This window comes from Callithrix jacchus, chromosome 2 (genome assembly GCF_049354715.1).
Source record: "Callithrix jacchus isolate 240 chromosome 2, calJac240_pri, whole genome shotgun sequence".
Taxonomy (NCBI): domain Eukaryota; kingdom Metazoa; phylum Chordata; class Mammalia; order Primates; family Cebidae; genus Callithrix; species Callithrix jacchus.
Genome location: NC_133503.1, coordinates 6,759,248 through 6,773,492, shown reverse-complemented (window position 1 = coordinate 6,773,492; position 14,245 = coordinate 6,759,248). Strand labels below are relative to the sequence as shown.

General features: G+C 45.8%; 2 protein-coding genes across 13 annotated transcripts in view; one reads left to right on the top strand and one right to left on the bottom strand.

Moving 5' to 3' along the window:
* Positions 1 to 4,499: 4,499 nt before the first annotated feature.
* LOC118151641 (uncharacterized) lies at positions 4,500 to 7,694 on the bottom strand. The gene is made up of 4 exons (XM_035291983.3): positions 7,670 to 7,694; positions 5,984 to 6,922; positions 4,921 to 5,576; positions 4,500 to 4,804 (listed from the first exon to the last, which is right to left on the bottom strand). The coding sequence occupies exons 1-3, from the start codon at positions 7,692 to 7,694 to the stop codon at positions 5,563 to 5,565; spliced, it is 978 nt and encodes a 325-aa protein (XP_035147874.3). The 3' UTR covers positions 4,500 to 4,804; positions 4,921 to 5,562.
* AUTS2 (activator of transcription and developmental regulator AUTS2) overlaps positions 6,762 to 14,245 on the top strand; it is a 1,215,487-nt gene continuing 1,208,003 nt past the window's right edge. For 11 of the 12 annotated variants that reach the window (XM_035291974.3, XM_078354255.1, XM_078354245.1 and 8 more), the window contains exon 1: positions 7,021 to 8,281. In XM_035291974.3, the coding sequence (XP_035147865.1) occupies positions 7,973 to 8,281 (309 nt within the window). In that variant the 5' untranslated portion in view covers positions 7,021 to 7,972. Of the gene's footprint in view, positions 8,282 to 14,245 lie in introns of all 12 variants that reach the window. The other variant, XM_035291973.3, reaches the window with a different exon arrangement.

Here is a 14,245-nt window from a genome sequence, read left to right as displayed (position 1 = left end):
AGAGCACAGGGAGGCTCGGATACACCGCTGCAGTTTGGGTGGCTGTAGCCCCGCTCAGGAGGGCGGGGCTCTTGCTTGCTCCATACAGCAGGAGGCCTGGGTCTGCAGCCCTGGTTTGGGCGGCCGCAGCGGCCCAGGAGTCCTGTCCCAACTCAAAAGGGGCAGGGCTCTCATTTGCTCCATGGAGTGTGCAGCCCCAGCTGCAGCAGGCACGATGGCAGCAGCAACTGCCATCAGTATTGTGCATAGGAGGGTTCAAGTATTTTGAAATGTTTTATATCTTACGCTACTGGGGAGTACATGATTGTTCATTATATTATTTTGAAATATTTAAAAACACATTAAAATAATCGTAAAGTGTCACATAGCAGAGAAGAAGCTGTTAATTGTGAATGGAAGTAGTAGCTAAAGTGAGCTTTCAGGATAAGTTGGTCTTTTTTTTTTTGAGACGGAGTTTCGCTCTTGTTACCCAGGCTGGAGTGCAATGGCGTGATCTCGGCTCACTGCAACCTCCGCCTCCTGGGTTCAGGCAATTCTCCTGCCTCAGCCTCCTGAGTAGCTGGGATTACAGGCATGTGCCACCATGCCCAGCTAATTTTTTGTATTTTTAGTAGAGACGGCGTTTCACCATGTTGACCAGGATGGTCTCGCTCTCTTGACCTCGTGATCCACCCGCCTCGGCCTCCCAAAGTGCTGGGATTACAGGCTTGAGCCACCGCACCCGGCCGATGAGTTGGTCTTAATGGTTACATTGGTCTTGATGGATGGGTGGAAATTCAGCAAGTCTGGATGGCAGGAAAGGAGATTGTGGCCCGGTGGATCGGCATGAGCAAAGGTGTGGGGTGTTCTGGGAAGGAGCTAGGATGCATAGAAATATATTAATATAAACTTCAATAAAGGAGGTTGATAAGGTTACTGGGACAAGACCGTGAAAGACTTTGAACCCAGCAGAAATACAAGATAATTACTATACTAACTTTTGTGAATAGGAGCTTGCAATCAGGTCTGGGCTATAACTATATCTATCTATCTATCTATCTATCTATATATATATATACATTTTTTTTTTTTACATAATCCCAAAGGGTTGATAATTTCTTCAACCGGGATGTTATCTTATCTGAATCTGACCAGTTTAGATTTATACTGCTCTTCAAATAAAAATAAAAATCACAATTCATAAGGCATCTACCAAATCTATTAGAAGAATCGATCGTCAGGCTCGCAATCAGTAATAAATACTGAGATCTCTCACTGGTAGCTTTAAAGAGTCATTTAAAGTTTTTTCTTATGACTATCCATCAATAGTCCTACCTGGTCATGTCAAGTGAAACTTCAACTAGAAAACATTGCTCTGAGAAGGGACAGAAATACTGGTTGTTTTTTTTTTAACCTAAAGCTTATTAAATTTACCAGAACTGCCGTTTTACATGAACATCATTTGGTCACCAGCAGGTATCTTTCATTGGCTTCATATGGCAGAGTCTGAAGAATAAGGGTTGATCAATGTATCATTCATCAGAGACACCTGCAGAGATGATGAAAGTTTATTGTACAATATTATGGAAGGAAACACAACATTTAGCAAATTGAATCACTCATCTCCTCCTCCCCCTTTTTTTAAACATTAAAACTGCAGTTTGAAAAACAACTTCTAATGTGAAAAAAAATTAAAACAGCAGGTGATAATTAGGGCAAAGTTACAACAATGTGATTGCTGATGGGCTACCTGTCAGTTAATGCGAGTTATCACTTCACCCCAGGAATAGTTATTATTAAAAACAACTTATGGAGGTTAAAGAAGGGATGTTAAATGCGGTAGTCTCCTTATTTGCTCGCTTGGAAATGACTTAGAGATAGCTCGGTTAACCACCTCAGTTCTACTCTAGTCTCAGCACATGCATGCACACAAAATAACTGAAGTTATAAACGACCAAAACATAAACCTTAGCTGCCTTGAGTTAAAATCAATTTTCCTAATAAATTAAATTCAAATATTACAAACCAGTATGTAACATCGAGAATGATGTGCTAATAATTACCATGTTGGCATAGTGCAAAGTGCAAGACAGACGGATATAAAAATTTAGCAATTTAGAAAGTCTGATACAAAAATAGCTTTTACTAGTGTGAGGCTGAGTTCAGTTCAGTCACTGAGTTATAATGGTATTCTCTGACTAGTCAAGGTTGAATGTTGAAGATGTAGTTTGAGTATTAATCATCGATTCAAATAAAAGCCAGCACAACTGAAGAGGCTCTTCTGAGTTAAGTAGTTTATTCCTGAACACAGATGTAAGTTTTTCCCTTTGTGTTTTCCAGAACCACTTGAGTGTTTTCCCTACTATACAAGAAACCTCTTTTGGAATTATTTCTTTAGCTTTACTCTTTATCAACTATAATCTTTTTGGGCAAAGAATTCACCTAAGCTTTTGCTGCTATGAATTATGAGTTCATTCCTACTGACCATTTCAAGTTTAAGCTTTAACTTTCATGCTATGCAGTAAGAAATCTGATAATATGCTATGCTTCATCTTGGTTTACTATACGGTATTCCATTGTATTGTAGGACTCCATTTATATGAAGTACAAAAACAGACAAGCTGTTTATGCTGTTAAAAGTCAGGATAGTGGTTACCCTTGATAGAGAGGTGAAGACTAAGAGTGGGCACAAGTTTGGCCTATAGTATTGTATGAATAAACCGCATCTTTTTTTTTAAATTTTATTTTAAGTTCTAGTATACATGTGTAGAATGTGCAGGTTTGTTACATAGGTATACATGTGCCATGGTGGTTTGCTGCACCTATCAACCTGTCATCTAGGTTTTAAGCCCTGCATGCATTAGGCATTTGTCCTAATGCTCTCTCTCGCCTTCCCCCCCGGCACCTTGACAGGCTCCGGTGTGTGATGTTCCCCTCCCTGTGTCCATGTGGTCTTATTGTTAAACTCCCACTTATGAGTGAGAACATGCGGTGTCTGGTTTTTTATTCATGTGTTAGTTTGCTAAGAATGATGGCTTCCAGCTTCATTTATGTCCCAAATAAACCACAGCTTATTTATTTATTTTACTATTGATAAGCATTGGGTAGTGTCATTAATATAAAAAAACAAAGTATTACATAGGTACTCATATATACACAAGCAATACCCTAATGCATTCATACATACACAGCATTTTAAAGCTTTTCATTGAAGCATGATTTACATACACAGAGATGCATATATCAATAGTGCAGCTCAGTGAATTTTCACAAAGTGAACACACAAGTACCCAGCTCAAGAAACAACATGATCATCTCCCCAGAAGCCGTATTGGTGTTCTCTCCTAGACATCAGCTCTCTCTCAAGGGAACCACTATCCTGACTTTGAAGAGCATCAGTGACTTTTGTCTATTTCTGTACTTTATATAAATGGGCTCCTGCAATTGTGCGTCTCCCTTTCACCAGCCAGAGAGGCTGGTCGCTTTTGTGAGGTTCACGTGTTTTACTGCATTTGGTAGCAGACTGTTCATCCTTAGTGTTGTAGAGTGTATTCTGTAGTATGAACGTACCACCAATTATTTATCTCTTTTACTGTTTATGACCATTTGGGTTGTTTCCCGTTTGGGGGTTATTAGGAACAGGGTTGCTCTGAGTGCTTTAATAGTCTTTTGGTATACATTTGACATTGGTATATTCCTAAGCATGGAAGTGCTGGGCCATAGGGTTTTCATATGTTTAAGAGATATTGCCAACAGCTTTCCAAAGTGGTTGTACAATACACATAGCATTTGATTTCTTGAGGAATCAGTTTAAGACTGGCATTTCAGCATAAGCATTAAGATAAAGGTTTTGGAGTCATTCAGATCAAATTTAGCTTATGACTAAGCAGTGGAGGCACCTTGGACAATGTGCTTAACTTTAAGCCTCGGTTTCCTCAACTGTAAAATAGGTATAATAAAACCATTCTCAAACTTTACGAGAATTAAATGGGATATTATTTTAATGCAGTTAGAACTGTGTCTGAAACATAATAAATGCTTAGCTTATTATATGGCAGTTATTAATCACTGGCAATTAAAACAGGCAAAATGGAGAATTAGAAACAAATATGGGCAATATAATCCCAAAACAATTTTAATTGTATGATGGAAGAAATCTATGAAACTCTGACCCAAAAGGCATTGCTAATTCCAGGGAGGATTACACTTGGACCCTGAACATTATCCCAAAATGCGTTTGCAAATTATGCTCGCCAGAGGCAAGGTTCTTGGATGCAGTGTATTACCATTCATTTTTTTCCCTACCAGTTATTACTCTTTAAAGACAGGACTGCCAAAGGCTACTCTAGAAAGTCACTAATATAAGACCTTTTATTAAATTTCCCAATTTCACACCTCCCTCAACCGAATCCCCAAAGTTGTTGAAAAGTGACTGTAATTACACTATTAATTCCTAGCTTTCCTGGAATCTTATCTAAGACAACTTTCACATCCCCACAAACCCTAAAAATGAGCCCAGATTTTTGCTTTAAATTGCAAAGAACTTGTTTTATTTTGTAGGATGAGCTTGATAACCTCAGCGTAGATTTCAGCAGCTGCCGGAAAACAGCACTCTAGAAGTTAACGCAGGTACGCTCCGTTCTGAGGCACTATTTCAGCTAACTGCTCCAGAGACAGCAGGCTCAGTCCTCTTAGGTAAGTAATTTTGGAAGGTGGCACTGTGTTCCTAATAAATTGAATCAGATCCTGTAGGTTAGTCACTATTCTTAAGAAATAAAGTACGAAATCAACTTCCAGTCATCTGTTGAGAAGGCCATGGGTAGACCTGAAAAGGAACATTTTGAACATTTAATTGAAGCTCTTTGATTTACAGATGAAAAAAATAGTCATTTAAAAGTCTTGCCTAAGGTCAAATGGTTTGTTTCCTGGACAGGCACAAACCTTATCTTAGTCACAGTCGGGTGGATGGTTCCTTTTGCTACCGTCCTCGCCCCCACCTCCCATCTCCCCATCAGATTTCATAAAGATCCAGACCTGGGATTCAGAAATGGGGAAGGTGAAGGAGTGTGACCTAAAACAAGAGAATGACAAACTATTAAATTGTTATTAGGAATTATAAGACAAGTGAGGCTCGGCTGCTAGAACGTAAGATCTAAGAAGCAGGCAGTATCTTTTCTGTTTTGTACGTCGCTGTATTCCGAGCACCTACAACTGTGCCTAAGCCTGGTAAGGCCTAATAATTGTTAAATGAAAAACAATCAATCAATCAGTCAATCAGATGTGTCAGATTGTGAGAGAAAACACGTCCTCAATGTTTTCTCTATCATTCCCCTTCCAGTAATATTAATAAAATGTGCAGATTTGTATTTTAAAGAGGTGAAATCATACGTTCTAGCACAGTGCCTGGCCCATTGCGAATAATTAATACATGTCAGTTTATCTTCCTTTTCTTGTTCCACGAGCTTGGGCTACTAGGGAGGCAGGAGTGACGGTGCCGCGGTGTTTAAGTGCCGGGACAGAAAGAGAAGAGTATCCTAGAGGCTGCTGAGAGCGGGCCGTCGGTGTCTTTCTGATCCGTATAGATCAATTCCAGTGCCCTGAAAAACGCAGAGCTATTTTACCCAGAGAGGCTGGTTGCTTTTGTTGATCGATTCTGGGCTGCAGTCAGCTTTTTAATACAACTTTTTATAAGCATCGGCTACACTGGGGCGGGAGGAAGGGGCTGTGGTGGAAAAACTTGGGAACCCCCCTCAAAAGGAAAGGAAGCCCGCGGGGCAGGGACTGCGGTTTTCGGGTCTAACGGGTCCTTGAGCTGGGGCGGCGGTCCGGGCCCCTCCGGCCCCGCCCCTCGCCCGCGGCCGCCGCCGAGGTTCAAGTTCGGCCCCCAGCTGCTAGGCCTAGCGCTCCCAGATCCTAAGCCGCCGGTGCGTCCCAAGGTCCCCCGCTGGAAGACTAGGCGGAAATCCCAGGGGTCATCCGGGCGCGGGGTCACTCGGCCACGCACTGTGGTGCCACGTGGGGGAAAAGTTTCCAACTCTGCCTGTTGGTGCTCCTACTGCGCCCCGGCGGAGCAAAGGCCCGCGCTTTAGCACCCGCTCCCAGTTCTGTCGCCTCCAGTCGCGCCCCCCTCCCAGGGACGCCCCCCTTGTGCCCCTTCTCTGAACACCCTTCCTCGCAGCGCAGGTCCCCAAGGGAAAACACCCTTGGGGGCTGGGGATTTCCCGAGAAAGCGGCCTCTGGTCGGCCGGGGGTAGGGGATCCAGGGGCAAGTGTCCCGAGGAGGAGGTGGGGGGCGCGCGCGGAATGGCCTGGGAACAGGGGCCCGCACGCGTCCGCCCTGAGACATGCCGGATCCTCCGGCGGCTTCCACGCCCTCGCGCGCCAACTGTGCCCGGCCGCGGCCGACCCCACTCGGGCGGCCCCCTCCACGGACAGCCCCCTCCACGCCCCCGCCCACCTCGAGGCTCCCCACCGCCCCCAGTGCGCAGGCCCGGCCGCCCCAGCGCGCATGCCCTGGGCTCGCGAGCGCGGCCAGCCCCCAGCCTTTTGCTTTCTACACACTCTACAACTGGGGAGGGGGCGGGGGAGGAGGGAGCCCAGCCGTCCACGTGATCCCGCCGGCCGGGGCCGCGGGGGCGGGAGCGCGCGCCGAGTGAGGCGCGGGGAGGGCGGGTGCGCGGGAGCGCGCGCACACGAGCGAACGAACGCACGAGCGAGCTGGCGGGCGCTGGGCTGGGCTGAGGCGGGCGGCGGCGGTGGGCCGGCTGCGGAGGGGGAGGAGCGGGTGCTGCGCGCGGCTGGCGGGCGGGCGGAGGATGGGGCAGTGCCCGGGCTCCCGCTGCAGCCGCCCGGGGACACGCCGTGCACCCTCCAGCTCGGGGCTTTCGCGGCGGCGGCGGCGGCAGCGTTAGCGGCGACGGCGAGAGCAGCGTTCCCGGCTGCGCTTCTCCTCAGGCGGGGCGGCGAGAGAAGCGGCGGCGGCGGCGGCGGCGGCACACCGGTGTCTCTCCCGCGGAGATTTCTTTCTGCTTTCCTCATCGACTGACTGACTCACCCCCTCCCTTTTTTGAGGAAGGGTGACCTCTTCTCTGGGACTGGAAAAAATATTTTTGTGAGGAGGGGGCGGGTGGCAGCGACAGGGTTTGCTTCTTCTCTTCTTTCATCTCCCTCTCCTCCCCCCTCGAAGACCGAAAAGCAAACCCCACAACTGCTCCAGCAGCATCCTCCTTCCCTTCCTCCGCCTCCCTTCTCCTCCGCCGCTCGCAGTTTCGCCCTCTCCTCCGCTAATGATTGCATTATTATGCTCCCCTCTCTGGGGGGTCTCACCCCTCTCGGGTCGTTCCGGAGCCCCGGCCTCCCCCGGCTGCATTTCTTAAAAATTTGGGAGCCTGGGAGTGAGTTTTCTCCGAGGCGTGTGTGAGAGGCGGCGGGGGTGTTTTCCTGCGCTAGGGGCGGGTGAAGTTCATTGCCCCCACTTTTCCCGCGACCTTTTTCGGACCCGATTTTGGATCGGGTTGAGGGGGGGCGCGGGCGTTTTCGGGGGGCGGGGGGCGCGGCGGAGAATGGCCGCGGGGAGGGCTCCCCGGAGCCTCCCAGTCTCTTGATCAAAGCATTCCGCTATTCTGATTTATTGCCTGCTTGGTGAGTTATTTTTTTTCCTCTAAAGGAGACCTGTGTGTTCAGCCATTACTTTGCTCGGCGCTGCTCCCAGGCATCTCCGACCCTTGGTGCTGTGGGGAGCCCCACACTTGGGCTCCTCGCCTCTCGCCCTCGCTCCCCGTCCCTCCTCCCCTCTCTCCGCCCCTTCCCCCTTTTCTTTCTCCTCTCTTTCTTCCCCTCTCTCCCTTCTTTCGGCCGCCGTCTCCCCCGCGCCCTCCTCGGGGCGGAGGGAAGCCGTGAAGGGGGAGGGAGGGCTCGGTGTCAATTTTTTTTGTGTGTGGCCGCGGCCGTAGCCTGTGGCGGGCGAGCGGGGAGACCCCGGCGCGGCAGAGCCATGGATGGCCCGACGCGGGGCCATGGACTCCGCAAAAAGCGGCGGTCGCGGTCGCAGCGAGACCGGGAGAGGCGCTCCCGGGGCGGGCTGGGGGCCGGCGCGGCCGGCGGCGGCGGGGCTGGCCGGACCCGGGCGCTCTCACTCGCCTCGTCGTCGGGCTCCGACAAGGAAGACAATGGGAAGCCCCCGTCCTCCGCCCCGTCCCGGCCCAGACCCCCGCGGAGGAAGCGGAGAGAGTCCACCTCGGCCGAAGAGGACATCATTGATGGATTTGCCATGACCAGCTTTGTCACTTTTGAAGCGCTGGAGGTAAGGGGGACCCCCCTCCCCCCGGGTTCCCTTTATGCACGACCCCACTCGGCTGCGCCCGACTCTCCGGCCTCCCCCGCCGAGCTCGGGGCTGTCTGTCTGTCTGTCTGTCTGAGCTGAGATCTTATTGTTGGTGGGGGGAGCTGGGGGCGCGGGCAGACAGGCAGCAGGAGGGAGTCGCGAAGCCGTGCCTGGTCTCCTCGTTTCCTCGCTCGCCTTTCCCCTGCGCCCCCTCCCTGCACCCCCTCCAGAGCAGATGGGCAGAAAGAAAGGGGTTCAGGCATCACAACAATGCGCCCCCTCTCCACGGAGAGCTCTGCCCCCACTCCTTCCTCCTCTCCCTCCCCAATCATGGCTTCTTGGCTGGTGGAAGTCTCTCTGCTGGGTTTGGGGCGCCTGTGGACGGTTCTCTGTGTGCTTTCTACAGAGTCATATGTCCGTGTGTATGTGTCTGTGTAGTATATACCTTTCCCTGGTGTCCTCGGGACCGGGGACTGATGGGGTTTTATGGTTTCTTTGCACCTCCCCCCACTACCCCCTCGTTCTTTTTTTTTTTTTTTTTTTTTGGTGAAGCTGGGGAAGGGGGCGTTTTCTCCTGGTTGGGAGAAAGGAGGGAGGAGGGGAGAGAGAAGAGGAAGGATGGAATATCTCTCTGTATTCTGTATAGGGCTCTGTTACCGAAAGGGTTAATTATAATATTATCTGTTCACATACATAGGCACATGTGTGTGTGTGCATGAGCAATTTAGTTAAAGGACAGAAAAAGGTACACAGGAGGACTGGTAGGAGGAAAGAATAAAATCCTAGCTGCTATCTGAAGGGCTTGTCACCAATTGTCCCTCTCCCTTTCCTTTAAGTGTTTTCTTTTTTTTTCTTTCTAAGTGATTGGCTTTGTGTGTGTCTATGTGTGTGTGTGTGTGTCTTTCTTTATTCCTTGGGCACCTGCAGTGTTGATTTCCAAACGCACATTTCCTCCTGGCTAACTGGCTCCTAGGGTGAGGGGAAAGGGAAAAGGGAGGGAGAGGGAAACTGTCCAGGGCTTAGGAGGAAACTGTCTTTGCCTGGACGGATCTCCTTTGCTGTGGTATTGGTCATTGGCCTCTGTCAATTTAACCGCCTTCTTTCCTCCCCCTGCCTCCCTGTCCCCACCCCCCACACACCATGCACACACACAGAAGGCTTTGAGATTCTGCAGAGTTGGTCCACCTTTCTTAAGCACAAAACCAAGATACAGTTTATAGTTGGCTTATAGTGTTTCATGCACCTGATGTGATGGTTTGAGGTTCCTGAAGGAAACTTTTCCCTTTCCATTTTTTTTTTTTTTGCTGTTATTATGGTATTGTTTCAGATGTTCAGATGCAAGCTTTGTTAATGACAGCTTAAATCTCACATACAGTAACTGTACAGGTTTAGACTGCTGGTTCTGTTTATGTGTTGGGGTGTCCGGTTTAAATATTTTTTTCAAAGGAAGGCTTCCTGTCAGTGTTGTCCTTTTCTGTTTGAACTGCTTTTGGGCTGCTGCTGGTGATGGTGGTGGATGGTGGCCAGTGGTTGGGAGTAAGGGAGGAGGAGGAGGAGGAGGAGGAGGTGGTGGTGGTGGTGGTGGTGATGGTGGCGGTGGTGATGATGGTGATGTTGGTGGTATTGGTGGTGGTTATAGATTTTGATGTTAGTGATTGAATCAGTCACTCTCTTGTTCTAGAACTGATGGTTTATTGGCCAAAATTTTGAGTGTTGAGGTTCACCACTTATTAGGATAATTCCAACTGTGGCTTTAAGTTTGCCAAGGTGGGTGGTTACCGTACAGTGTGACCTCCTTCTGTCTCTCTTTCTTGCTTTAAAATAGGAATTGAAATGGCAGCATGTTCTTAATAGAACATACTGCTTGGAATTTGGTTCATCATTGCTGTCTGTGGTTGGTTTAGGAAAGTACTTGTAAGAGCTGGTTACAAGTGGTTCTGCTTTCTGCATGGTTATCCTGGGCTTCAGTGTGGCCCCTCTCAGTAATCAAGAGGGGCCACCAGATTCCCAGAAACATTTTTGGTGGACAAGTAGGGATATATATTGCATACACACACACACACACACACACACACACACACACACACACATATATGTATGTATAACGTATGCAGTTGTTTTTGATTGTTTTATTTTTAACAAATAGGTGTTTGACTGGGGTTGTGATATATATCTATCCATTTGGCTTTTGAGAGAAAATGTGCTCATTCCATTTTATTTTGTGCCTAAAAAACTTATAATTTTAAAAGAAGACCAAGTTCAAAATGTACGGTTAATACAGTTTCTTTCTTTGCTCTGATTATTTTTTTTTCCACTACTTTTCGAGATTCAAAACCCAAGTTATTTTGGTTAGCTGAATACTGTGCCACCTTCATATCTAAATATCACATGCATATCTATGTGTGGGTATAAAAGGTCTAACTTTTTAAAAAGTTTACTTGAAATTCTGTAGAAAAACATACAGTGGTAGACAGACCACCTAACATCCAGGTTCGATTACTACCAACTCATATCTCATCTTGTTTTTTCTATATTTCATCTACTCCCTCTCCCACATATGATCTCATCCACAAATACTTCTGTATGAATCTCTAAACCATAATTACTCCAAAAAACCCCAGATCCCACCAAAACCCCCACAGCAGTATTATCACACCTAAATAAATATATAACAGTTTCCTAATATCAAATATCCTGTCAGTGTTTACATTTTAAGAGGCCCTTTTTTAGGGAAGCTGTAAATACATTTGTCAGATTAAAAACACACAATGGGAAATAAAAATCATCATATGTATCTGGTTCTTTGGCAAAAGGTAGTTTTATTGGCTGCGTGCTATCACATTGTGTCCATGCTGGATGGTCAGAACATATGTGTATAGTGATTGTTAAATTAAAACCTCTGGTGGTCCCCTGTATTCAGTTTGGAAGATTTATTGAACTATCACCAAGAAATGTAAGGGCTTATTGGGAACAGGCAGCTAAACTATGAGCTTGGACAAAAATGTGTGTTGCGGGAGTGTTTGTAAAAGTTAAGAATTATTATAGATGCTAAGAGTTATCCTAAATACATAGTATGATTTTGGGCCTTGTTTTTAGAAATGAAACCAGTTGTCACCAGATGTCATTAAGGCTGCTGCTTGTATGATATTGTGAAAAGAAACCAGAAATATTGGCTTGCACAACTAGGTTTATAGCTTGTGCCAGTTCAGAGTAATAGCTGGCAAACGGTGGAGTAGCTTACTTTGTGCATTACTGGACATGTTATTTGACTTCATGATTTTGTTCTGAGCAGCTGATTTTGGACTTCCCTTTTAAAAAAGAGGCTCCTAACTCATTATGAAATGTGCTAATATAAATGGTTTCAGTTCAACTGATTTTACTGATACTGGAGTAAAAGTGATATACTTGCCTGATGAGAACCTGTATTTTTATCTTGATTATTTTTTGCTGTTGTTGGATTATTTTTGGAGATGATGAAAGCTTTAGGGGTAGTTTGACAGGTCTCACATTTTGTAGGCAGTGAAACTGGCTGAGATCGTTTCATATTCACAGGGACACTTGTCTTGAGTAATTGTGCCCCGAAGTTCAAGTGTGTGATTATGAAGAGCCTCATGATAGATAAGAGGGTAGGTGAGGAGGCTAAAGTTGAATGTGGTGTTCTTTTCATTATGCAGTTGAGAAGCAGAATTAACATTGGGTTATGGTATATTGTTTGTTTGGATATTCTTTGAGTGACAAGATGAGAGCAGAATCCCCAGATATGATGTCTAGTTTTCTTGAAAAGTACCTTTTAGCAAACAAAGTATAAATGGGAATGTTGGGGATCTTACTACCATCACTGTGTCCTGATGTGACAGATAGTGTTGGCTTTCTGTTATTTGGGTTTCTTTTCTGTGTTGTCTCTATTAGAAAACGATGGCTGAAAACTTGACTTTGCAAATCTGTTATTTTTCCCCTCACTCCTCTTTTGTGCACTGGGTTCTTAGGGCAGCCTCCTTTTGTACAGCTGACCAAGGGAAGCTAAGATGAAATTTGTGGCATTAGCAGAAAAGAGGCCAATTGGAGCTTTGTAGGCTTATGAAAGTAAAGGAAGACTCATTTCTAGTGGTTAGAGCATCAAACCAAGACTTTCATGGGGTCTTCACTTCCTGGCTCTATTACACAGCAGTAGTATAAGTGGGCTGTATAGAATTTGGTGTGCTTATAGTATGTCATGTTAATAGGCTCTAACAATTTATTATGGTCAAATCACTTTTATTTAGTTGTTAAAAAAAATTCGTTATGTTCCTTTTATCAGTCAGCAGATAAATTTAAGGAGTGCTTAATATGTGCGAGGCACTACGATATAGGAAAACCAAACATAAATCTAGCATTTTGGAAAAGAGTGCCATTTAGTTGATAAATTAAAGCAAGCACCTATAAAATAATTTTGAAACAGGCACTTGAATGCCTAATATCAACTAAGTACAATAGGCTTTTAGAGACAGGCTAGTGAGATAGGCTTAAGTGTTCAAGCAGGCTTCCTGGGGAAGATGGGACCTAGAAGGGTGAAGTGATTTGGATATATGGGGAAGTAGTCGGGGCTGGGGTTGAGTTCCGAAGGAATAGTGAAGTAGGCACAGGAGCAAGATGCTATGTGGTTAGTACTTGGGGATAAGGAAGGACTGATGGAAATGAATACAAAGGTAAATAAAGAGTGCTTGTTAGTGGGGCAGGAAATCTGTGGAGATCCGCATTCCAGACTTGGACTGCCTAACTAGTGTGGCCTTTGGAAGTTAACTTTCTAAGAGCACCATTTCTTTTATCCATTAGTGGAGAAGTTTAAACTAGTTTAGAGCAAAGCTTCTCAAGCTGGAAGGGAATGTAGCTTTATAGGATGTTCATAAATGGTGTTCTAGACTGAAACAGAGAGATCTACCCTGAAATAGATTTTGAAACTTGATGGGCTAGACATAATTAAATGGATGCCTTGTTCTGCCAGAATTAAAAGTCTATTGTGTGAATGTGAATTTTGAGTATCAGAGAAGGCAATGTGGTGTGCCTAATTTCCTAAATCTATTTTGACCACAGAGCACTTTTATTCTCGGCATTATAATCTATAATCCAGTATGGGAAGTGCTAGAAAAGATCCAAAAGAGAAGTCCCTCTAGATCTTGGAATTTGGTGATCTCTGAGTCTGGGGTGAGTGGGCTGATGGTAGACGACTTGGAAAACCAGGCACAGAAGCTTGTAGTCAGTGCGTGGGAAACTGCTTCTTAAGCAGGAGTGGCAAGGGGAGTGAAAGTGAGGGAGATGTAAACAGAGAGGGAGACTAGTCCATGTCTTTTCCTGCTCCCCTTTCCTGCCAGATGTCTGCCTTTTTACTGATTGTTACCAGTCCCACAGAGAGGTGCATATTGGTGATTGAGTCTCATTAATAGCTCTTTCAGTGTGATGCTGCTAGCCCAATTTTGTTGCCACCGAGCTGCCCTTTGGCCAGTGTTTTATCCTCTCTGTCCCTTGTAGTTTCACGTATTGCTGCTTTTTAGCAACCTATAAAAAAAGGTTGGATGAGAAAGGAGGTTGACGTTGTTAAAACAAAGATTTCAAATTATCTGCCTTTGGCTTGCTGTATGTGAAGTGGTAGTTCAAAAAAGGGTCAGAATCTCTCTTTTGCTGTTACATAGCCAGGAAAAGCTGTGGAACTGTGTTTTTGTTGCATTTTTCACTTTATATTTTGGAAAATTTGGCCATGGGATTATAAAGTAAATGGGTCAGTTCTAGCATTTGATTTCTGAAAGTGTGCTTGGCTTTAGGATCTGAGAAGGGATGGGAGAATTTGGAGGAAAGGAAGGGTATGAATAGTATGTATGGTTATGAATTCAAGTAATTTACTGTACTTACTGAATTTCAGCATTTTACTCTGTAAGGCAGAGCATCTCTTGAGGAGTATTTATGTGAGAT